The following is a 23,399-nucleotide window of genomic DNA, read 5'->3' on the forward strand; positions in this document are numbered from 1 at the left end:
AACTCATAACACTGATAATGATGTCATATCTGCAGCGGATGATGTCGTTTAGCTCCAGGATGAGACCTTCTATGAGAATGGTATTAAGGTACTGCAGCCATGCTAGAAAACATCTGTGGACTTACATGAAAAACTCACGTGTTGTAGTTTCTGAACCAGCTTATTCCAGTTAAGGGTTATGGGCGTGGAGCCTGTCTCAGCAGTCACTGCGTGAGAACAAGGGTTCACCATTGATAGGATGCTGTGGAATGTGACAAGATAGGAACGGCCATCCTCATCAAACAATCCTGGTGCACGTCCATATGTGCCCATCCCAGAACTGTGTGTGTGTTCCCCAACCAAAAACCCTGCTTTAATGGAGACATAACATAGAACATCAGGAAGAGGTGGTAAGCCTTCAAGTCAGGAGCTCAGGTGGAGTGCAAGAGAGCCCGGTACGAGCTTCAGACGTCCATCAAAACTCCTTTAAAATGTCAAAGCTTCTACCGGAACAATAGCACAACCAGTATGTGTCAGGGAATCCAGGCAGTCAGAAACTACAGGATGACTAGAACAACTACAGACCCCCTGAGATGTCAAACTGACAGCCTTAACACCTACCTCAGGTTGAACACAGACATTCCCTCAAAAGGCCGCTGTGACCCCATGGACACGGTCTTTCAGGTGACATACACACAGGTCCTGAATACTCTGAAGCAAGTGAACCCCCACAAGGCTGTGGGGCCTGACGGCGCTTCTCCTAGAGTTCTGAAGACCTGTGGGGAACAACTAGTAGGTGTGTATGCAGACATCTTCAACCTGTCTCTAACCTGTGCAGTAGTCCCTCCTTTCTACAAATCCTGAAATATTGTACCGGTTTGTAAAAGACCAGACACATCCATCCCGAATGACTTCAGACCAGTGGCACTGACATCAGGTGCCACTAATACCTAGAAAACTGGTTCTCACACACATTAATCACATGGTCACTGAGACTGTCAACCCTCTCCAGTTTGCCTACTGCCCTTCTCAGTGGATGATGCGTTGGCCAAAGCTCTCCACCAAACTTTGCAACACTTGGGCAGCAGTAAAGCATATGCCAGGATGTTATTCCTGGCATATGCTCTACTTTCAACACCATCTGCCTGGGCAAGCTCATTGAGAAGCTGACAGACCTTGTTGTCCCAATTACCACCTGTAACTAGATTCTGGACTTCCTGACTGAAAGACCACAGGTGGTGAGAATGGGAGGGCAGGTGTCTGCTGAGCTCTACAAGATGTCCACAGGGCTATTGCCTCAGCCCCAAACTTTTCACCCTGTACACAAATGACTGCGCCACCATCCTGAGCCTCATCGGGGGGACATCAGGGCACAGGAGCTTGATGAAATACATTCTTGTTTATGGGGAGGAGAATACCAAATCCTCAACATGAACAAGAGATAAAATAAGACATGATTTGTGGACATATTAATATTGCACGTGATTTGTGGACATATTATTGCATGTGGTTATTTCACAGTGTTATTGTACAATCTGACAGCAGCAGGGAGGAACGACCTGCGGTATCGTTCCTTCTTGCACTGAGGGTGCCTCAGTCTGTCACTGAATGAGCTGCTCAGCTCCACTACAGTCCGGTGCAGAGGGTGAGAGGAGTTGTCCATGATGGATTTGAACTTGGTTAACACCCTCCTCTCAGCTACCTCTTCCAGAGAGTGCAGAGGACAGCCTAGGACAGAGCTGGACTTCCTGACCAGCTTATTCAGTCTCTTTCTCTCCTGCTCTGTGCTGCCTGGGGCCCAACAGACGACAGCATAGAGGAGAGCAGAGGCTACAACAGAGTCATAGAAGGTCTTAAGCAGAGGCCTGCTCACTCCAAAGGATCTCAGTCTCAGGAGGTGGAGGCGACTCTTTCTTGTACAGGGCATCAGTGTTGTGAGTCCAGTCCAGTTTGTTGTTGAGGTGAACACCCAGGTATTTGAAACTGTCCACAGTCTCTATGTCCTCCCCCTGGATGTTCACCGGTGGGTGAGGTGGTGGTTTCGTCCTGAAGTCAATTACCATTTCCTTCGTCTTACTGGTGTTGAGACACAAGTGGTTGCGCTCACACCAGTCCACAAAGTCCGTGATGACTGACCGGTACGCCAGCTTGTTCCCCTCAGACACGCGACCCACAATGACGGAGTCATCAGAGAACTTCTGGAGGTGGCAGCTGTCCATGTTGTAGGTGAAGTCCGAGGTGTAGAGGGTGAAGAGGAAAGGTGAGAGGACAGTGCCCTGGGGGGCCCCGGTGCTGCACCTTACCACGTCAGACTGACAGCCGCGCAGCCGCACGTACTGCGGGCGGTCAGTGAGGTAGTCGATGGTCCAGGTGGCGAGATGTCCATCCACACCTGCGTCCTCCAGCTTCCCCCGCAGCAGTGCCGGTCAGATGGTGTTGAAAGCGCTGGAGAAATCAAAGAACATGACTCTCACAGCGCTCCCGCCGGTCTCCAGGTGGGTGAGCACTCGCTGTAGCAGGTAGGTGACAGCGTCATCTACCCTGATCAATCAATCAATCAATTTTTTTTATATAGCGCCAAATCACAACAAACAGTTGCCCCAAGGCGCTTTATATTGTAAGGCAAGGCCATACAATAATGATGTAAAACCCCAACGGTCAAAACGACCCCCTGTGAGCAAGCACTTGGCTACAGTGGGAAGGAAAAACTCCCTTTTAACAGGAAGAAACCTCCAGCAGAACCAGGCTCAGGGAGGGGCAGTCTTCTGCTGGGACTGGTTGGGGCTGAGGGAGAGAACCAGGAAAAAGACATGCTGTGGAGGGGAGCAGAGATCGATCACTAATGATTAAATGCAGAGTGGTGCATACAGAGCAAAAAGAGAAAGAAACAGTGCATCATGGGAACCCCCCAGCAGTCTACGTCTATAGCAGCATAACTAAGGGATGGTTCAGGGTCACCTGATCCAGCCCTAACTATAAGCTTTAGCAAAAAGGAAAGTTTTAAGCCTAATCTTAAAAGTAGAGAGGGTGTCTGTCTCCCTGATCTGAATTGGGAGCTGGTTCCACAGGAGAGGAGCCTGAAAGCTGAAGGCTCTGCCTCCCATTCTACTCTTACAAACCCTAGGAACTACAAGTAAGCCTGCAGTCTGAGAGCGAAGCGCTCTATTGGGGTGTTATGGTACTACGAGGTCCCTAAGATAAGATGGGACCTGATTATTCAAAACCTTATAAGTAAGAAGAAGAATTTTAAATTCTATTCTAGAATTAACAGGAAGCCAATGAAGAGAGGCCAATATGGGTGAGATATGCTCTCTCCTTCTAGTCCCCGTCAGTACTCTAGCTGCAGCATTTTGAATTAACTGAAGGCTTTTTAGGGAACTTTTAGGACAACCTGATAATAATGAATTACAATAGTCCAGCTTAGAGGAAATAAATGCATGAATTAGTTTTTCAGCATCACTCTGAGACAAATGACTGATGTTGGGCCTGTAGGCGAACTGCAGTGGGTCCAGGATGTTGCTCACCACGGTGCGGAGGTGAGACAGGATGAGCCGTTCCATGGTCTTCATGAGGTGGGAGGTCAGGGCAACTGGTCAGTAGTGGGCCATTTCCTTGGTGTGCGCTGTTTTGGGAACCAGGACCACACAGGAGGCCTTCCACAGGGTGGGGACCACAACAAGACAAAATAAATAATAATGGACTTAAGGAAGAATCCTACCCATCTGCAGCCTCTCATCAAAGGGACTGAGGTGGAGACACTGTGGCCAACAGCCACAGGTTCCAGGGACTACAGGTAACATTTCTCGTGAGCTGGACTCTCAACACCACTGCCACAGTGAAAACAACCCAGCAAAGACTATAATTCATCAGGCTGCTCATGCAGTGCCTTGTACTCTCTCTCTCTCGTCTGCATTGTGTTGTGTGTGATGACTCCTCCCACTCTCTCCCCTCGGGATTTGAACTCACAATCTCACCATGGGGAGGCAGGCGATCTATCCAGAAGGCCAAAAACCCAGGTCCTGGCCCTGTGGCCCTTGAGTCTGTTCAGCCATTGGAGAGTGAGGTTTACTGACTGCACAATGACTCCTGGCCTCCATCACACTCAGGAAAGCTGGACCGAACCAACGCCCTCTCACACAGGCCTATCAAAGTCTGATAGGCAACATCCTGTCTGTGTGGTATGGCAGCACCACAAAGACACAAAGAGTCACTGGCACTCAACGTCCTTCCATGGACTTGTTGTCCTTGCAGCGCTGCTGGAAGAGAGCAGAGGGATTCACAAACACTGAACATCCATCACCATGTCTCAGCAGCTTTTTCCTGCCACACTGAGACTGACAGCACAACAAGATGCCACTTTACTTCTCATGTGCAATAATTGGTGAAAATCTGTCAAATTTTCCTGTGTAAAATTTTGCTGTCACATGACCTCTTTGACATGAGCAGTCTCCCCCTCAGGACTTCCAGCTCATTATTATTTTCTGACTATTTCTTCTTTTCTTTTTGTGTTGTGACTTAAGAGCCTTCAATCTGTATATTTCTTTAAATGAATACACTCCAAGAAATGCAGGCACAAGAACTCCAAAGGGCCTGAACTGTTTGGTTTCTGAATCCAATCACAGGGCTGAGCCACACAGACACACATAGATACTGACACAGACACATTCACGCCAATGGCCAACTGAGAGACACCAGTTCACTGAACCTACAAATGTTTGGAAGTGTGAAGAAGACGGGGCACACAGAGCGAACACTTTTACTTTATTTTATATCCTCCTGAATGAAACTGTTCAGTTTAAACTTCTTGGTGGCCATATGTGACACAATAAAGACATCAGAGAATGATGTCCTGTTTGGGAGATGATCAGAATACGAACAATATATCATAAGTGTCCGTGAAGCCTTCAGCCAATCAGGGCAGAGTCTGTCTTCACAGGGCTGTTTCCCATTTGTTGTTAGGTTTTGTGTTTGTAAGTCAGTAAGTTGAAGTCCAATGAGTGTTGAGAGTCCGGTGTGCTGTCAGGGGGGTCAGGATGGTGTCTTCATGGGTGCCAGTGCTCAAACACCAACAAGACAGCAGATTAGTGGTGCACTGAAAAAGAAGAAAACAGAATTTTGGGGGTATAAAGTCTTGCTGGTGAAGCTGACAGCAGTAAAGTTGATCTACAGTAAAGGCCTAGAGTGGAGCATCAGCAGTTTACTAACTGAAGTTCTTCTCTTTTAGGATGATCAGGCCACTGGTGATGTGTCTCATCTTCTGTCTGGTCTACGGCAACAGTAAACCAACCAAGAAGAATCATGTCCTTCGCAAGGAACCGCTCAGTGATCTCGACCATGATGATTCTGATAACCACAACTTTCACCATGATGCCTTCCTCGGTCAGGAGGAGGCCAAGACGTTTGATGACCTTCCTCCAGAGGAGAGCAAGCGTCGACTGGGGTAGGTCCAGGTCCTTTGTTGTCCCAGCCATCAAACCTAAAGACTTCTGACATGACATTTCCTGGATCATCACAGCAAGACACATAATTGAGTCAGTTTATGTTTAGTTTCAGAAAAGGTTTCAATTTAACCTGGAATGATCTCAGACCAGTTTGCTTTAGTTCTGGTCTGGATCTAATTCTGAGTATGAAGGAAAGGTCAAAAAGTTACCATGGTGTATGAGCTCAGACTTTATCTGCAGAATGCCCCAAAAATGAATCAACCAATTTTCATTTAGACTTAGTTTGGCTCAGATCCCCAGTGGATACATGCTTCTTTCTGCCTCACACAGATCCCTCCTTCCATCATGAAACAGGGCTCCCTGCTTTTCTTGTTGTTTTCCTCCCTCCCCCATCTGAGTGGCTCTGAATGTACAGGAGAATTTGTAGGATCCAAAACATCAACACAAGTTAATCAGTGAATTTTTGAGTGCATGGAAGATTCTAGCGTAAAGCATTTTGATGGCAGAAGTGATCCGCTTAGTCATGTGAAATTTAATGACATGCTCTAGCTGTAAAAGAACACCACATACGCTACTCCACCTTATCGAGACTGACCAAAACTAGACTATTCCACCTTGCTGAGGCTAGAGTAATCCGCTTTATCGAGACTAAGGTAGCCCATTTTATTGAGATGAGACTAGTCCACCTTACCAAGACGTAGGTAGCCCGTCTTATTGAGATTAGACTCGTCCATCTTACAGAGACTATTCTAGTCCACCTTATCGAGATTAGACTAGAAATTAGACCCTAACCCTAACCAGTCTGCATTACCGAAGCTAGACTAGTTTGTCTTACTTAGATTAGACTTGTCCACCTTACAGAGACTAGACTAGCCCACCTTATCAGGACTAGAGTAGTCCACCTTACCGAGACTAAGATAGCCCATTTTATTGAGATTAGACTAGTCCACCGTATCGAGACTAGACTAGTCTGTTTTATTGAGATTAGAGTAATCCACTTTAGCAAAACTAAGACAGCCCGTCTTATTGAGATTAGACTCCTTACCGAGACTATTCTAGTCCACCTTATTGCGGTTAGACTAGTCGACTTTACAGTGACTAAAATAGCCTGTGTTATTGGGATTTAACTAGCCCATTTTACAAGACTATGCTAGTCCACCGTATCGAGACTAGACTAGTCTGTTTTATTGAGATTAGAGTAATCCACTTTAGCAAAACTAAGACAGCCCGTCTTATTGAGATTAGACTCCTTACCAAGACTAGTCTAGTCCACCTTATCGAGGTTAGACTAGACGACTTTACAGAGACTAAAATAGCCCGTGTTATTGGGATTAAACTAGTCCATTTTCCAAGACTAGGCTAGTCCATCTTATCGAGACTAGACTAGTCCACCTTACTGAAATGAGACCCTAACCAGTCTGCATTAATCAATCAATCAATCAATCATTTTTTTTATATAGCACCAAATCACAACAAACAGTTGCCCCAAGGCGCTTTATATTGTAAGGCAAGGCCATACAATAATTATGTAAAACCCCAACGGTCAAAACGACCCCCTGTGAGCAAGCACTTGGCTACAGTGGGAAGGAAAAACTCCCTTTTAACAGGAAGAAACCTCCAGCAGAACCAGGCTCAGGGAGGGGCAGTCTTCTGCTGGGACTGGTTGGGGCTGAGGGAGAGAACCAGGAAAAAGACATGCTGTGGAGGGGAGCAGAGATCGATCACTAATGATTAAATGCAGAGTGGTGCATACAGAGCAAAAAGAGAAAGAAACAGTGCATCATGGGAACCCCCCAGCAGTTTACGTCTATAGCAGCATAACTAAGGGATGGTTCAGGGTCACCTGATCCAGCCCTAACTATAAGCTTTAGCAAAAAGGAAAGTTTTAAGCCTAATCTTAAAAGTAGAGAGGGTGTCTGTCTCCCTGATCTGAATTGGGAGCTGGTTCCACAGGAGAGGAGCCTGAAAGCTGAAGGCTCTGCCTCCCATTCTACTCTTACAAACCCTAGGAACTACAAGTAAGCCTGCAGTCTGAGAGCGAAGCACTCTATTGGGGTGATATGGTACTACGAGGTCCCTAAGATAAGATGGGACCTGATTATTCAAAACCTTATAAGTAAGAAGAATAATTTTAACTTCTATTCTAGAATTAACAGGAAGCCAATGAAGAGAGGCCAATATGGGTGAGATATGCTCTCTCCTTCTAGTCCCCGTAAGTACTCTAGCTGCAGCATTTTGAATTAACTGAAGGCTTTTTAGGGAACTTTTAGGACAACCTGATAATAATGAATTACAATAGTCCAGCCTAGAGGAAATAAATGCATGAATTAGTTTTTCAGCATCACTCTGAGACAAGACCTTTCTGATTTTAGAGATATTGCGTAAATGCAAAAAAGCAGTCCTACATATTTGTTTAATATGCGCTTTGAATGACATATCCTGATCAAAAATGACTCCAAGATTTCTCACAGCATTTAAGCAATACCGTCTAATAATACTGCCTAAGGGAAGCATGTATAAAGTGAATAAAATTGGTCCTAGCACAGAACCTTGTGGAACTCCATAATTAACTTTAGTCTGTGAAGAAGATTCCCCATTTACATGAACAAATTGTAATCTATTAGACAAATATGATTCAAACCACCGCAGCGCAGTGCCTTTAATACCTATGGCATGCTCTAATCTCTGTAATAAAATTTTATGGTCAACAGTATCAAAAGCAGCACTGAGGTCCAACAGAACAAGGACAGAGACGAGTCCACTGTCCGAGGCCATAAGAAGATCATTTGTAACCTTCACTAATGCTGTTTCTGTACTATGATGAATTCTAAAACCTGACTGAAACTCTTCAAATAGACCATTCCTCTGCAGATGATCAGTTAGCTGTTTTACAACTACCCTTTCAAGAATTTTTGAGAGAAAAGGAAGGTTGGAGATTGGCCTATAATTAGCTAAGATAGCTGGGTCAAGTGATGGCTTTTTAAGTAATGGTTTAATTACTGCCACCTTAAAAGCCTGTGGTACATAGCCAACTAACAAAGATAGATTGATCATATTTAAGATCGAAGCATTAAATAATGGTAGGGCTTCCTTGAGCAGCCTGGTAGGAATGGGGTCTAATAAACATGTTGATGGTTTGGATGAAGTAACTAATGAAAATAACTCAGACAGAACAATCGGAGAGAAAGAGTCTAATCAAATACCAGCATCACTGAAAGCAGCCAAAGATAACGATACGTCTTTGGGATGGTTATGAGTAATTTTTTCTCTAATAGTTAAAATTTTGTTAGCAAAGAAAGTCATGAAGTCATTACTAGTTAAAGTTAATGGAATACTCAGCTCAATAGAGCTCTGACTCTTTGTCAGCCTGGCTACAGTGCTGAAAAGAAACCTGGGGTTGTTCTTATTTTCTTCAATTAGTGATGAGTAGAAAGATGTCCTAGCTTTACGGAGGGCTTTTTTATAGAGCAACAGACTCTTTTTCCAGGCTAAGTGAAGATCTTCTAAATTAGTGAGACGCCATTTCCTCTCCAACTTACGGGTTATCTGCTTTAAGCTGCGAGTTTGTGAGTTATACCACGGAGTCAGGCACTTCTGATTTAAAGTTCTCTTTTTCAGAGGAGCTACAGCATCCAAAGTTGTCTTCAATGAGGATGTAAAACTATTGACGAGATACTCTATCTCCCTTACAGAGTTTAGGTAGCTACTCTGCACTGTGTTGGTATATGGCATTAGAGAACATAAAGAAGGAATCATATCCTTAAACCTAGTTACAGCGCTTTCTGAAAGACTTCTAGTGTAATGAAACTTATTCCCCACTGCTGGGTAGTCCATCAGAGTAAATGTAAATGTTATTAAGAAATGATCAGACAGAAGGGAGTTTTCAGGGAATACTGTTAAGTCTTCTATTTCCATACCATAAGTCAGAACAAGATCTAAGATATGATTAAAGTGGTGGGTGGACTCATTTACATTTTGAGCAAAGCCAATAGAGTCTAATAATAGATTAAATGCAGTGTTGAGGCTGTCATTCTCAGCATCTGTGTGGATGTTAAAATCGCCCACTATAATTATCTTATCTGAGCTAAGCACTAAGTCAGACAAAAGGTCTGAAAATTCACAGAGAAACTCACAGTAACGACCAGGTGGACGATAGATAATAACAAATAAAACTGGTTTTTGGGACTTCCAATTTGGATGGACAAGACTAAGAGACAAGCTTTCAAATGAATTAAAGCTCTGTCTGGGTTTTTGATTAATTAATAAGCTGGAATGGAAGATTGCTGCTAATCCTCCTCCTCGGCCCGTGCTACGAGCATTCTGACAGTTAGTGTGACTCGGGGGTGTTGACTCATTTAAACTAACATATTCATCCTGCTGTAACCAGGTTTCTGTTAGGCAGAATAAATCAATATGTTGATCAATTATTATATCATTTACCAACAGGGACTTAGAAGAGAGAGACCTAATGTTTAATAGACCACATTTAACTGTTTTAGTCTGTGGTGCAATTGAAGGTGCTATATTATTTTTTCTTTTTGAATTTTTATGCTTAAATAGATTTTTGCTGGTTGTTGGTGGTCTGGGAGCAGGCACCGTCTCTACGGGGATGGGGTAATGAGGGGATGGCAGGGGGAGAGAAGCTGCAGAGAGGTGTGTAAGACTACAACTCTGCTTCCTGGTCCCAACCCTGGATAGTCACGGTTTGGAGGATTTAAGAAAATTGGCCAGATTTCTAGAAATGAGAGCTGCTCCATCCAAAGTGGGATGGATGCCGTCTCTCCTAACAAGACCAGGTTTTCCCCAGAAGCTTTGCCAATTATCTATGAAGCCCACCTCATTTTTTGGACACCACTCAGACAGCCAGCAATTCAAGGAGAACAGGCGGCTAAACATGTCACTCCCGGTCCGATTGGGGAGGGGCCCAGAGAAAACTACAGAAGCTAGCATTACTGAAGCTAGACTAGTTCATCTTACTTAGATTAGACTAGTCCACTTTACCAAGACTAGAGTAGTCCACCTTATCAAGACTAGACTAGTCCACCTTACCAAGACTAGACTAGTCTGTCTTGCTGAGATTAGACTAGTCCACCTAACCGAAACTAGACTAGTCCACCTTATCGAGACTACTTCAGTCTGCCTTACCAAGACTAGACTAGTCCACTTTAATGAAACTAGGCTAGTCCACCTTACTGAAATTACACTAGTCCGCCTTACCAAAACTAGACTAGTCCGCCTTACCGAGACTAGACTAGTCCGCCTTACCGAGACTAGATAAATCCATCTTAGTGAGATTAGACTAGTGACTACACCAGTCTGCCTTATCGACGCTAGACTAGTTTGTCTTACTGAGACTAGACTAGTATACTTTAATGAAATTAGACTAGTCTGTCTTACTGAGACTAGACTAGTCTGCCTTACTGAGAATAGACTAGTCCACCTTATCGAGACTACACCAGTTTTCCTACCAAAGCTAGACTAGTTTGTCTTACCAAGACTAGGCTAGTCCACTTTAATGAAACTAGGCTAGTCCGTCATTGGACTCATCCAGACAGACGGATGAGCTGCATCCAGACAGACGGAACAGTTGGTCCTCTGGTGTGTTCAGAACAACCTGGACCTGAACCCTCTCAAGACTGTGGAGATGATTGTAGACTTCAAGAGGATCCCACCATCACCCCCCACCCCATCCTCAACAACACTGTGCCTACTGTAAACACTTTCCAGTTCCTGGGATCCACCATCTCCCGGGATCTGAAGTGGACCCCCCCACATAGACTCAGGAAAAAGGCACAGCAGAGGATGTACTTCCTCAGACAGCTCAGAAAGTTCAACCTGCCCCAAGAACTGCTCATCATCTTCTACACATCCATAATCCAGTTTGTCCTGTGCATCTCCATCTCTGTTTAGTTTCCCTCTGCCTCCAAACATGACAGGCACATACTTCAGCCAGCTGTCAGGTCTGCAGAAAACATCATCGAGCTGCCTGCCCTCCATCCAGGACTTATTCCGATCCAGAACGAGGAAGTGAGCTGGTGACATCTCTGCAGACCCCTCCCACCCTGGAAACACCCCGTTTAAACTCCTCTCCTCTGGAGGATGTTACAGAGCTCTGTACATCAGAACAACCAGACACAGGAGCAGTTTCTTTACACAGGCCATCATGCTGATGACAGCCTCTGTCTGTCTTTTAGCAGGATTATGTCAAAGCTACTGCACAGATCCATCCATCCATCCATTTTCTTCCGCTTCATCCGAGGTCGGGTCGCGGGGGCAGCAGCTCAAGCAAAGCTGCCCAGACCTCCCGATCCACACACACCTCCCCCAGCTCCTCGCCCCGAGGCATTCCCAAGCCAGCTGTGAGACATAGTCCCTCCAGCATGTCCTGGGTCTTCCCCGGGGCCTCTTACTACTGCACAGATTTTGAAGACATTTTCACCACAGGTAGATATTAGAGCATGGAAGACTCCATTAAATTTTGGAGGTGATCTGAATCCAGTTTCTGGATCAAGTTTCACTTTATGTAGACTTTTTTAAATAGGATTACATCAAAACTTCTTCACGGATTCTCACCAAATTTTCACCACAGATACATGAGTAAAGCCAAAATTACAGTCAGGTCGCTATTTAATGATTTCATTCTCTTCATAGGCAGCATGGTGGGTAGTTTTTATGAGCAAGGTGGCGTGCAGCAGCACAAAGCTCGCTCATGGTACAGGGAATCCTAAACAGGAAGTGCAAAATATTGAATCCACATTAATACAGGAAATGTTCAAATGTGAGACACTTTCTGGATTAACAGATGAGACCCCATGGAATCTCACACTTCCAAGCAGACTGTTGTTCAAACTGCGCAGTCTGGGCATTGGTGAGCACACCTGCAGATGGATCAGAGACTTTCTCACCAACCGTCTGCAGTCAGTCAGGATGGGGTCCCACCACTCCTCAGTGCTGACAGTGAGCACTGGGGCCCCTCAGAGCTGTGTGCTTAGCCCCATGCTGTACACTTTGTACACCCATGACTGTGCACCAAACAACAGCAGCAACATCTTTGTCAAATTTGCGGATGACACTACTGTGGTCGGGCTGATTCACAACAACGATGAGATGGCCTACAGAGAGGAGGTCCTGAGCCTCACTACTTGGTGCTCCCATAATAACCTGGCACTTAACTCCTCAAAGACAAAGGAGTTGGTGCTAGATTTTAGGCGGAAGAGGGAGGACTCCCCCCCCCCCCCCCCCCCCCCACCTCATTCAGGGAGACACCGTAGAGAGGGTCAGTGACTTCAAGTTCCTGGGAACATACATTTCTCAGGACCTGACATGGGGCACCAACACCAATGCCCTTGTGAAAAAGGCACAGCAGCGTCTGTACTTTTTAAGGTCACTGAGGAAGGTCAACCTGTCCCAGGAACTGCTGCTGTCCTTCTATAGGTGTTTTGTAGAGAGCATCCTCACCAACAACATCTTGGTATGGTACAGGAGCTGCTCTCAGGCTGACAAGAAGGCTCTGGAGAGAGTCAGGAAGTCAGCACAGAACATCATAGGAGTGCAGCTGTCCTCTCTGTCAGACATCTATAACACCAGATGTCTGCGCAGGGCCAGAAGCATCAGCTTTGATAGTTCACACCCCGGGCACAGCCTGTTCTCACTGCTGCCCTCAGGAAAGAGGTACCGGTCCCTCAAGACGCACACATCCAGACTCACCAACATGTTCTACCCAAGTGCAATATGGGTATTGAATGCACATTAGCCTACAGTCTGCACTGTTCATTGCATTTATTTTTATAAAGGTGAATGCAATGAATAGTACAGACTTCTATTTATATACACCTACTGGCTCCTTTGTAAATACATGTACATATTCTTATTTGTCTTTTTATATTTACTTTTACACCTTTGCACTACGGGAGTTGTCTTTTAATTTTGTTGTACCTTGTGTATAATGACAATAAAAAGCATTCTATTCTACTATCATTAGTCATTTTGTTTAAAACTATGTATGTGTTTTTTATGTGTCTGTGCATGGATGTGTTGCTGCTGGACAGCTGAATTTCTCCTTCGGGGATCAATAAAGTATCTATCAATCTAATATGAAAATTCAGTAAGGTATATCTTCTATTATACATTCCAAATCTAAGGTGGAACTCTACTTGTGTATTCTAAGGTACACCTAAATATCTTTAAAAAAACCAAAAACCAAAAAAAAAGAGTATTTCCACTTAGGTTCCTGGTCTTGAGAACCAGGGATGGTAAGTTGAAAAGGTTTTTTATCCCATGGGAACTCTCCCTACCCACCTAAGCGGCTCAAGAATATGGACAGCATGTATATAAGTGACATTTACATGAAAATTTATGACAATATTGAGATACGATAATTTGTCCATATTGTACAGCCCTACTGTCAACTAGCTGAAAACTTTGAATATTAATTTACATCTACATTTAAAAAATGCTTAAAGTGGCAGGGGGTTAAGAGGGCTGTAATTGGGGGGTCAGCTGAAAAGCAAAATACTTAAAAAGGTGGTGGGGGAGTATGGGGGGCCAGAGCCCCTCCAGAAGCTGAAAGGCAAAATAAGCAAAATGCTTAAAAAGGCGGGGGGTCTGGGGAGGTGGAGGGGGCTCAATGTCATGTAATGTCTTCTGCATTTAATCATCCTAACTATAGTAAGTGCTGCATCTGTGGAGGTCCCAAAAACTGACTTTAGTGACTCAAAGAGATCATGATCAGCAAGATAATCCACAAACTGGTGTGAAACCAGTTTTTCAAGGATTTTTGAGCAGAAAGGTATATTCAATACCTGTGTATAGGCTGAATTTATTAAGAATAGTTTTAATTGACTTCCGGTTGGGCAATGAACAGGGCGGCTGCATAGAGAAACAGCTCCCCGACTAAAAGTTCCAAAACCCCTGAAGATCTTACTTCTCCGAATTTTTGAAAAAGGCGAGTGTTAAACTTTACTAAGGGGAACAATATTATGACAAGGAGAAAAGCAAAGAAAATTGAAGGCAACGCAAGAACTGACATTGACCAAGCTGAAAGAAGACCGGAGCTAACAGCTAACATGCAGCTAGCAGCGGGTGAACCAGCGGATAAAGAGCTTGGGGAAGAAAACATGACAGAGCTACAAACAGTGCTACGTGACATAAAGGACTTTAGGAGAGAACATGCAGACTCATTCAAAGAGCTGAAAGAGGATATTGTAATGACGAAAGCGCACGTGTTAAAGAAGCCGAGCAGCGCATAATGGAGTCTGAGGAGCGCATTCAAAACATGGAAGACGGCACTCTGAAGCTGTTGGAAATGCAAAAGCAGGTCATGGAGAGGCTGACGGACCAAGAGGGGAGGCTGAGACGTGAGAATATTAGGATCCATAATGTGAAAGAGGAGGCTGAAAACGGCGCTACATCAATGACCGCATTTGTCGAGTGTCTCCTCAAAGAGAATTTGGAGCTGGAACCTTCACTGGAACTACAGATAGAAAGGGCTCACCGTGCCGTGGCTGCCAAGCCACCAGAAAATGCTCCTCCGAGATCAATAGTGGTGAAGCTGCAAAGTTACAGGTGCAAGGAGGCGATTATCAAGGCGGCATGGCAGAAGAAAGGGTTCATGTATGAGGGAAGGAAGATAATCATCCATCACGATTATGCTCCGGAGGTTCTGAGGCAGCGCAAAGAATATGCGGAGGCAAAAAGGGTGCGCAAGGAAAGGAAAATACGCTTTCAGACGCCATTTCCTGCAAAACTCCGGGTATTTTACGATGGAGGAACGAGGATTTATAATACAGCGGAGGAGGTGACCAAGGATATGGCAGTGAGGGGGTATGAGGTGACAGTAGTGACACCAGCAGAAAATGTGTTTGAAAGAATGAAGCGTCAAACCTAGAGGGCGGGCCGAACACCGAGCGGAAAACGTCAGGCGGAGGCAAGACCTGAATTTATGAATAAAATGGACGCTTTCAGGAGATCCCCTCGGAGACAGGATGAGTGACTTGTGCATTCAGGTTAAAAGTATAAAGGTGGGGAGTAATGTTTATGATAAATCTCCTGGAGAGTAAGAAATAGTCGGGACTGTGCTCTCTCCAGCTGCCAGCAGAGGCATGTTTGGGTTCTATGACAAGGGGGCCCTCTGGTGGTGTAAATCCAGAGGCTATCCCTCTGAGCCTTTTCGGGGCTCAAATAGGGTCAATGAAGAGACCCCATTTGTGGAAGTTACTTTAACTTAATTTTTCATTTTAAAGGTGAGCTTTGTTCAAGTTAAGGTTATTATGTTCTTTGTTCAGTGGTGTTGTTACTGTAGCAGGGGGAATAACTATAAACTTAGAAGTATTAATGATGGCTTTGCAAAATAACTTTATTAAAATATCTTCATACAATGTAAATGGGCTACTTAACCCAATTAAAAGAGGTAAAATTCTAAGTAAATTGAAAAAAGAGGGAGTGGGAGTGGCATTTTTGCAAGAAACACATGTCAGAAAAAGAACATGACAAATTAAAAAGAAACCAGTTTGCACAGGTATATGCTTCATCATATAAAATGGGTCACAGGAGAGGTGTTGCTGTTTTGATATCGGACAGAATTCCATTTCAAAAATTGTAATATGTGATAAAGAGGGAAGATATGTTTTAGTGAAGGGGAGACTAGAGGGGATATTAATCAGCTTTTTAAACGTATATGCTCCTCACGGATCTGATTGGATATTTTATAGAAAACTATTTGATTTAATGACATCTGAGGGGGAGGGAATATTAGTTGCAGGGGGAGATTTAAACCAGAGGTTGGAACCACAGCGGGATACCTCCACGGGAGGCCCTCCAAAAAGTGGGATAGCTAAAAAGATGACAGACTTAATGGGAGAGGTAGGTATCATAGACGTCTGGAGAGAATTACACCCCACAACCAAAGATTACACATTTTATTCCTCTCCACACAATAACTACTCTAGAATTGATTATTTTATGATGTATAGGAAGGATAGATATAGAATAGAGAACTGTGAAATCGGAGTGAGGGATTTATCGGATCATTGCCCAGTTTATGTGAATCTGCTTTTGACACCTGAGAAAAAGAGAACTCTTTGGAGGCTTAATGCCAACGTATTGAAAGGAGGAATAAAAGAAGAACTAAAACTAGAAATTCAAAGATACTTGAAGGAAAATGATAATGGAGAGGTGTCCCCGCCTGTCCTCTGGGATGCTTGCAAGGCTGTGTTAAAAGGGAAGATAATTGCCAAAACAGCTTTTTTGAAAAGGCAAAAACAAAAGAAACTCGAAATATTGCAATCAGAATTTAAAAAAAAATGGAGCATGATCACAAACAAAATTCTACCAGTGAATTATATCAGGAATTGCAGAAGAAAAAGGCTCAAATAAATGAGATTTACTCTGAAGAAATACAAAAAAAAAAAAATGTTATTTACAAAACAAAGATATTATTAAATTGGCGGAAAATCAACTAAATTATTGGCTTACAAATTAAAAAAGAGGAGGCAAAAAGAAGCATCTACAAAATTAGGAATCCTCAAACTAAAGAAGTAAAATTTAAAACCAAGGACATTCAAAAGTGTTTTGTGTTGTGTGGGCCGCTGAAGAGGATGTACTGCTGGCCCACCACCACCAGATGGCGCCCTGCTTGGAGTGCGGGCTTCAAGCACGAGAGGGCGCCGGAGCCACTGGGAGTGACAGCTGTCACTCATCCTCAGCACCAGCTGTCACTCATTCATCTCATCACCATCACCATAAAGGCCGGACTGCAACGCCACCTCCTCGCCAAGAAATCAGCTACCATTCAGGTAATTTTCTCTGCTGACTCAAAACGTTGAGTAATAATCTGAACTTCTTTGCAGCCGTTTTCCTGTGGTGGTTGCCATATCTGTGGGATTGGCGTTTGGTGTGATCAGCGACGGCTTCGCTTCACACTCCAATCAGATAAGTGGTTAGACAGGAGCTGCACGAGTGTGTGATTGGAGGTGGAGGTTCTCCCTCCTTTACTGAACACTGACTGTGGGATTACTGAGTGTGCGAACTCACACTCATCTGGACTGTCTCTGTTCTCTGCCAGCAGTACCGGGTCTGACTGCTGAAGACAGCGGCCACCTGGGGCGCAGGGCTTGGCGGCTCCGGTGTTCTTCAGCTCCGTTGGTGGTGGAAGCTGTGTGGGGATCCAGCTCTTCTCTCGCCAGGCGTCTTCTATCGTCGAGCCTGCCCACACGTCACCTGGTGTATGATTGACAGTCCACCATATTGTTATTGTCTGTACGTCGTTGTGCGATTCACAACATTAAATTGTTACTTTTGGCTTATCCATTGTCCGTTCATTACCGCCCCCTGTTGTGGGTCCGTGTCACGACACTTTCACAACATTTTGAAGCATATTATACAAATTTATACTCAAACTCAACAACTGAGAATATAACAGAAATAGACAAGTTTTTAGATAAACTACATCTACCTAAAGTTACAGAGGAGCAAAATCGGGGCCTTGTATCAGAAATCACGGAACAAGAGATTGATGCAGCAATTTCAAAATTAAAATTAAACAAATCCCCATTGGCAGACGGGTACACCTCAGAATGGTACAAGGCTTTTAGAGAATTATTGATTCCCGTTTTACAAAAAACATTTAACTGGGTGCTACAAAAGGGAGAAATACCATGCTCATGGCGAGAGGCAATTATATCAGTGATCCTAAAAGAAGGCAAGGATGAGCTGGAATGTTCAAATTATAGACCGATTAGTGTTCTCAAGATTACAGAATATTTACAGCAATTTTGGCCCGTCGCTTGGAGAAGATTCTGCCCGATATCATACAGTTGGACCAAACGGGGTTTATTAAAGAAAGGCAAACTCTAGATAATATTAGACAGACGTTACATGTGATGCAGCATATAAATGATGGGGACTTTGAGGCAATTTCAACTTCCATAAAACATTAATTATGACAATAAGAGCTTTGTATTCTACACCAACAGCTAAAATCAAAGTGAATGGGGGGGAGTATCTAATGATATTAAACTACAAAGAGGTTGTAGGCGGGGCTGTTCGGCGAGCCCTTTATTATTTGCAATATTTCTGGAGCCCCTTAGTTCGGCAATAGCACAAAATAAGAATATTCAAGGGATAGACATGGTGGGAGGGACTCAAAAAATTGCTTTATTTGCAGATGATGTGTTGATATATTTATCTCATCCATACACTTCCTTACCAGCACTCATGTCCAAATTTAAAGACTTTGGACAATTATCTGGATATAAAATAAACGTACAAAAAACACAAGTCCTTACTTACAATTATAACCCCGTGGAATCTATTAGAAATTTGTATGGAATTAATTGGAATCAGGATTCAATAAAATATTTAGGGGTAGAGCTGACAAAAAACCTGAGTCAATTAAAAAAGGCAAATTATGATTTGTTAATGTCAAAAATAAAGGTTGATATAGAAAGGTGGAATTTAATTCCATTCATGACAATAGTATCAAGAGTGGAGGTAATTAAAATCAACATCCTCCCTCGTTTGCTATACCTTTTTCAAAACTTACCAGTAGAGATCTCAAGTGGAGAATTTACTGAATGGGACAAATGTATTTCAAGGTACATTTGGCAGGGCAGAAAGCCAAGGGTAAAATTCAAAACAATACAGTTACCCAAAGAAAAGGGGAGCTTGGCACTACCATGTCTAAAGAGTTATTTCCAAGCAGCACAAATCAAAATGTTAAATTTGTGTAATCCCTCATATCCCTAGGTGGAAAGAAATAGAAATCAGCAGGATACGAGGGACACCAATATAAGCAATAATAGGGGATATTAAATTATATAGACTCTTAAGTTTGGAAATAAATCCATGGTTCGAGGTAGCTTTGAAAGTATGGTATGAAGTAGTCACAAGGTATAACATGACTGGTCCCTGTAAGCTGTTAAGATGGATTGCTTTTGACACAGATTTTATACCAAATAAAAGAGACAAGCAGTTTAAACAATGGGAATTGGGCCCACATATGTGGTGGGAACTCTTGAAGAATACAAAATGCAAGAGCTTTGAGGAAATTAAGGAGCAATTTGGGTTAGTAAATAGAGATTTTTATAGATTTTTACAAATGAGGCACTATTTAGATTATGATATCAAAAAGGAAAATTGCTCATTAGACATAGAAATTATCTTGTTATTTATTTCAGCATAGCAATCTAAACTAAATAGAAAATTGATATCTAAGTTATACTTAGGGTTAGAACATTTAAAAAAACCAAGATACACAATATATAAAGCTGAAATGGGAAGCAGAAGCCAATATAAATTTAACAGGGGAAGAATGGGATGAGATCAATCAATCAATCAATCAATTTTTTTTATATAGCGCCAAATCACAACAAACAGTTGCCCCAAGGCGCTTTATATTGTAAGGCAAGGCCATACAATAATTATGTAAAACCCCAACGGTCAAAACGACCCCCTGTGAGCAAGCACTTGGCTACAGTGGGAAGGAAAAACTCCCTTTTAACAGGAAGAAACCTCCAGCAGAACCAGGCTCAGGGAGGGGCAGTCTTCTGCTGGGACTGGTTGGGGCTGAGGGATCAATCAACATGTATGGAAAACAACGTTATCATTAATGTGGACAGAGCATGGATGGAAAAATATTGTACGATTCTTTAGAACTCCGGCACAGACAAAATATCTAGACACAAGTTGTTGGAGAAAATGTGGGGAAGAAATGGTACATCATGTACATGTCTTTTGGTCTTGTCCGGTAATACAAAGTTATTGGGTCAAATTAAATAAATGTATAGATAAAGTATTGAGGGCTGACCTTCCTTTTACTTTTGAGGTATTTTATTTGGGAAAACTTGAGGTAAATAATAAGAATTATCTCAACAATAAGATGTTCAGAATCATGCTTTTAGCAGGGAAAACCAAACCAAAATGTGGATGAAGGAAGAGGCGCCGAAATTTGAAAATTGGGTAGAGGTGATGCACAATATATATTGTATGGAGAAATTGACATATTATTTGAGATTTGAGGAAGAAAAATTTGAGAAAATATGGAAGGGATGGTTAGCGGTTGTAAAGTCAATAAGATCTGATTTTATATAAATCTATATTCCCCCAGGTTGTTCAGCTACATGTTGTTTTATTTTTACTTTGTTTTGTCTTTACTTGAAAAAAATGGATATGTGTGGATGAAAGGAATACATTGTGTAAAGCATTGAGAACACAGATGGCTGATAGTAAGAGGTTAATAATTCTGAACAGTGGGTCTAAGTGCATAAGGATGATGGGTCCTTCAATAATTTAGTTGGTAACAGATATCATCCACAATATGTGACAGCAGACTGGGTGAGATCGTGTCAAAATGATGGATTTCTGTCAGAGTTAATGGCGACATTAGTTATAGGATCACTCAGGCTGACTAACATTTGCTGGGATATTTTCCACCTAATAGTCTCAGTTTTCTTTTCAAAGTAGTCCTAATTGTCCTTTTGGGCTCTAAATGATGAAGTGTTTGTGAATGGTTGCCCCTAAATCCGTTTGGCCATGGTGTCAAGCAGGGATTTTGGGCCATGATTGTTTTTGCTAATTAACTCAGAGTAATAAACCCTGTTTGCAATTAATAACACGTTTGAACTCCAATACACCGTCATGTCAGGCAGTTGAAAAACATCTCATTTAGAGCTGTGCCAGTTACACTCAGACACCTACATTTAGACGAGGGATATCATGGGTGTTCCTGAACCCAAGGCCTTTGCAACTTCCATCAAGGTTTTATAGTAAGTGGAGTAGTTGAATCCGATTCGTGAGCGACGTATTCATGCTTGTGTTTGTGGATAGCTCTTCTGCTCCTCCCTTCAGACTGACACAGACACTGTTCTGTATTTTGGGTTCATTTCCTCGTGCCACATAATTGGAGTTGCGTCAGGAAGGGCATCCGGCGTAAAACCTGTGCCAATTCAACATGCAGATCCACCTTGGGTTTGCTGTGGCGACCCTGAGTGCAAACAAGGGAGCAGCCGAAGGGACTTACTATACCAATCTTGACTAATATGTATGAGCCTCACCAAAAATGTCATTTTCTTGACTGATCCACGGCTTTTCTCTGTAGTTTGGAGAAGAATGATATTCTGTACTTTTAGATATTTTGTAACTTTTCCTGCTTGACAGTTAAACATCTGTGTTTCATCTGACTCTACAGCCTCATTGTGGACAAGATTGATGCAAACAATGATCAGTTTGTCACTCTGGAGGAGATGGAGGACTGGATCAGTAATGTTCATAAGAAAAGTATGCATGAGAACACAGAGCTGCAGTGGAATGACTTGGACAAGAACAATGACAGCCTAATCAGCTGGGATGAGTACAAGGAATCCACCTACGGAAAGAATTCCGGTTAGCTCAGGCAGGGTGACTTTTTAAAAGCTTTTTCATTTCAAACTGCTCACTGATTGTGTGCGTTCACTCAGCAGACACCCCACAAAAAGACGGAGAGGAAGGCTACAAGGTGAGGATGGTGAAGGATGAGCGGCGCTTCAGGACCGCGGACAGGAACGGTGACATGGCTGTGGACAAAGAAGAGTTCATGGCCTTTCTGCATCCAGAAGACTTTGAACATATGACGATCACGTTGGTGATGGTGTGTATTGCCTCAAATCCAGTCCTTCAGAGAGGAAAAACTAGCTCCATGAACCCATTTCACCTCTTTGTTCACAGGACACACTCGATGAGGTTGACAAGAATGGAGACGGCTTTGTGGATGTGGACGAGTACATTGGTGAGTTTCTAATTCTGCAAGCATTAAATATGACCTGATGAAACATCTGGACATGGTTTCTTCTAACTGTTGGGTTCTTTTCTGTAGATGACCTGTCCGGTCCAAACACCCGTCAACTAGAAGAAGAACCAGAGTGGGTGAAGACAGAGCAGAAACATTTTGCCAAATTATACGACAAGAACAAAGACGGAAAGCTGGACCAGGATGAGGTGCGGAGCTGGATTATGCCAGACAACAACGCTGTGAATGCTGAGGGCAAGCACCTGATGGAAGAGGCCGACAGCAACAAGGTGAGCAGTGATGGGGAAGACCACACCTCCACAGGAACAGCTTCCCCTGAGGGATTCATCTTTGAGTTATGAATTCTTGACTCCTTTTACTGGCCAAAATACTTCCTGATTAAGTTGTTTATAGATGAGTAAATTTGTTATTGTATGATTCTGATTCCTAAAAGTCGACACTATCAGCGTGTGATTGGCTCTTGATCTTTCCTCAGGATGGGAAGCTCACCAAGCAGGAGATCCTGGAGCATCACAAACTTTTCGCTGGAAGTCAAGTGACGGAGTACGGCGACGCACTGCTGCACCATGATGAGTTCTGAACGCCAAGCTTTAGGTTTTTATCAAATCCAGCCCAGCTTTGGTTTGCAGGGGAGTGGGGCAACTAGAGCAACTTTTTTAAAAGTTATTATTTATGATCCATTTCAGAAGCTGAGTCAGTGCCTGGATTACATTCTGTGCTTTGTTGCCAGTTTGCAATAAAAATGATCAAATCAAATGTAATGTGATTGTGTGAATGATGTAAAGTTACATGAAGACGATAAGTGAGGGGAGTTAACGACAAACTCTACCCTACATTGTGTGCTTAAAAACATGCTCATCTAGGATCCATTCCTTATTTAGGGTCTGTTCATTATTTAGGGTCCACTCCTTATTTAGGGTTATTAGGGTTTGATTGGTAAGGTAGGCTGGACACAAGTGCTTGACACAAATACACAGCTCTGTATAAAATCTAAAATTATTTACTTCAGTTTACTGGAGTCGGTACACAGTAAGGCAGTCCAAAATGAGCAACAGTACAAAAACATCAGGCTTAGGCATGGTCGGGGCAAAACAGGCAGGTAGTCAAAAACACAATGAGGCAATCAAGGCAAGGCAAAAACACAGGAACAGAGCTGGAAGTAAGGCTTAAGGCACATTGATCTGGTGAGGGACAAGAGC

The 23,399-nt window shown here is 43.2% G+C and overlaps 1 protein-coding gene across 2 annotated transcripts; it reads left to right on the top strand.

Annotated features, from left to right (window-relative positions):
- Nucleotides 1-5,184: 5,184 nt before the first annotated feature.
- Nucleotides 5,185-22,814, top strand: LOC117504044 (calumenin-A-like). Of its 2 annotated transcripts, none has more exons than XM_034163402.1 (6): nt 5,185-5,419; nt 21,604-21,797; nt 21,872-22,041; nt 22,119-22,179; nt 22,267-22,469; nt 22,676-22,814. In XM_034163402.1, exons 1-6 carry the CDS (start codon nt 5,205-5,207, stop codon nt 22,778-22,780), a joined length of 948 nt encoding a protein of 315 aa, XP_034019293.1. In that variant the 5' UTR covers nt 5,185-5,204; the 3' UTR covers nt 22,781-22,814. The 2 variants fall into 2 exon arrangements, with proteins under 2 accessions (XP_034019293.1, XP_034019294.1); XM_034163403.1 differs by having other exon boundaries at nt 21,875-22,041.
- Nucleotides 22,815-23,399: the final 585 nt, after the last annotated feature.

This window comes from Thalassophryne amazonica, chromosome 22 (genome assembly GCF_902500255.1).
Source record: "Thalassophryne amazonica chromosome 22, fThaAma1.1, whole genome shotgun sequence".
Taxonomy (NCBI): domain Eukaryota; kingdom Metazoa; phylum Chordata; class Actinopteri; order Batrachoidiformes; family Batrachoididae; genus Thalassophryne; species Thalassophryne amazonica.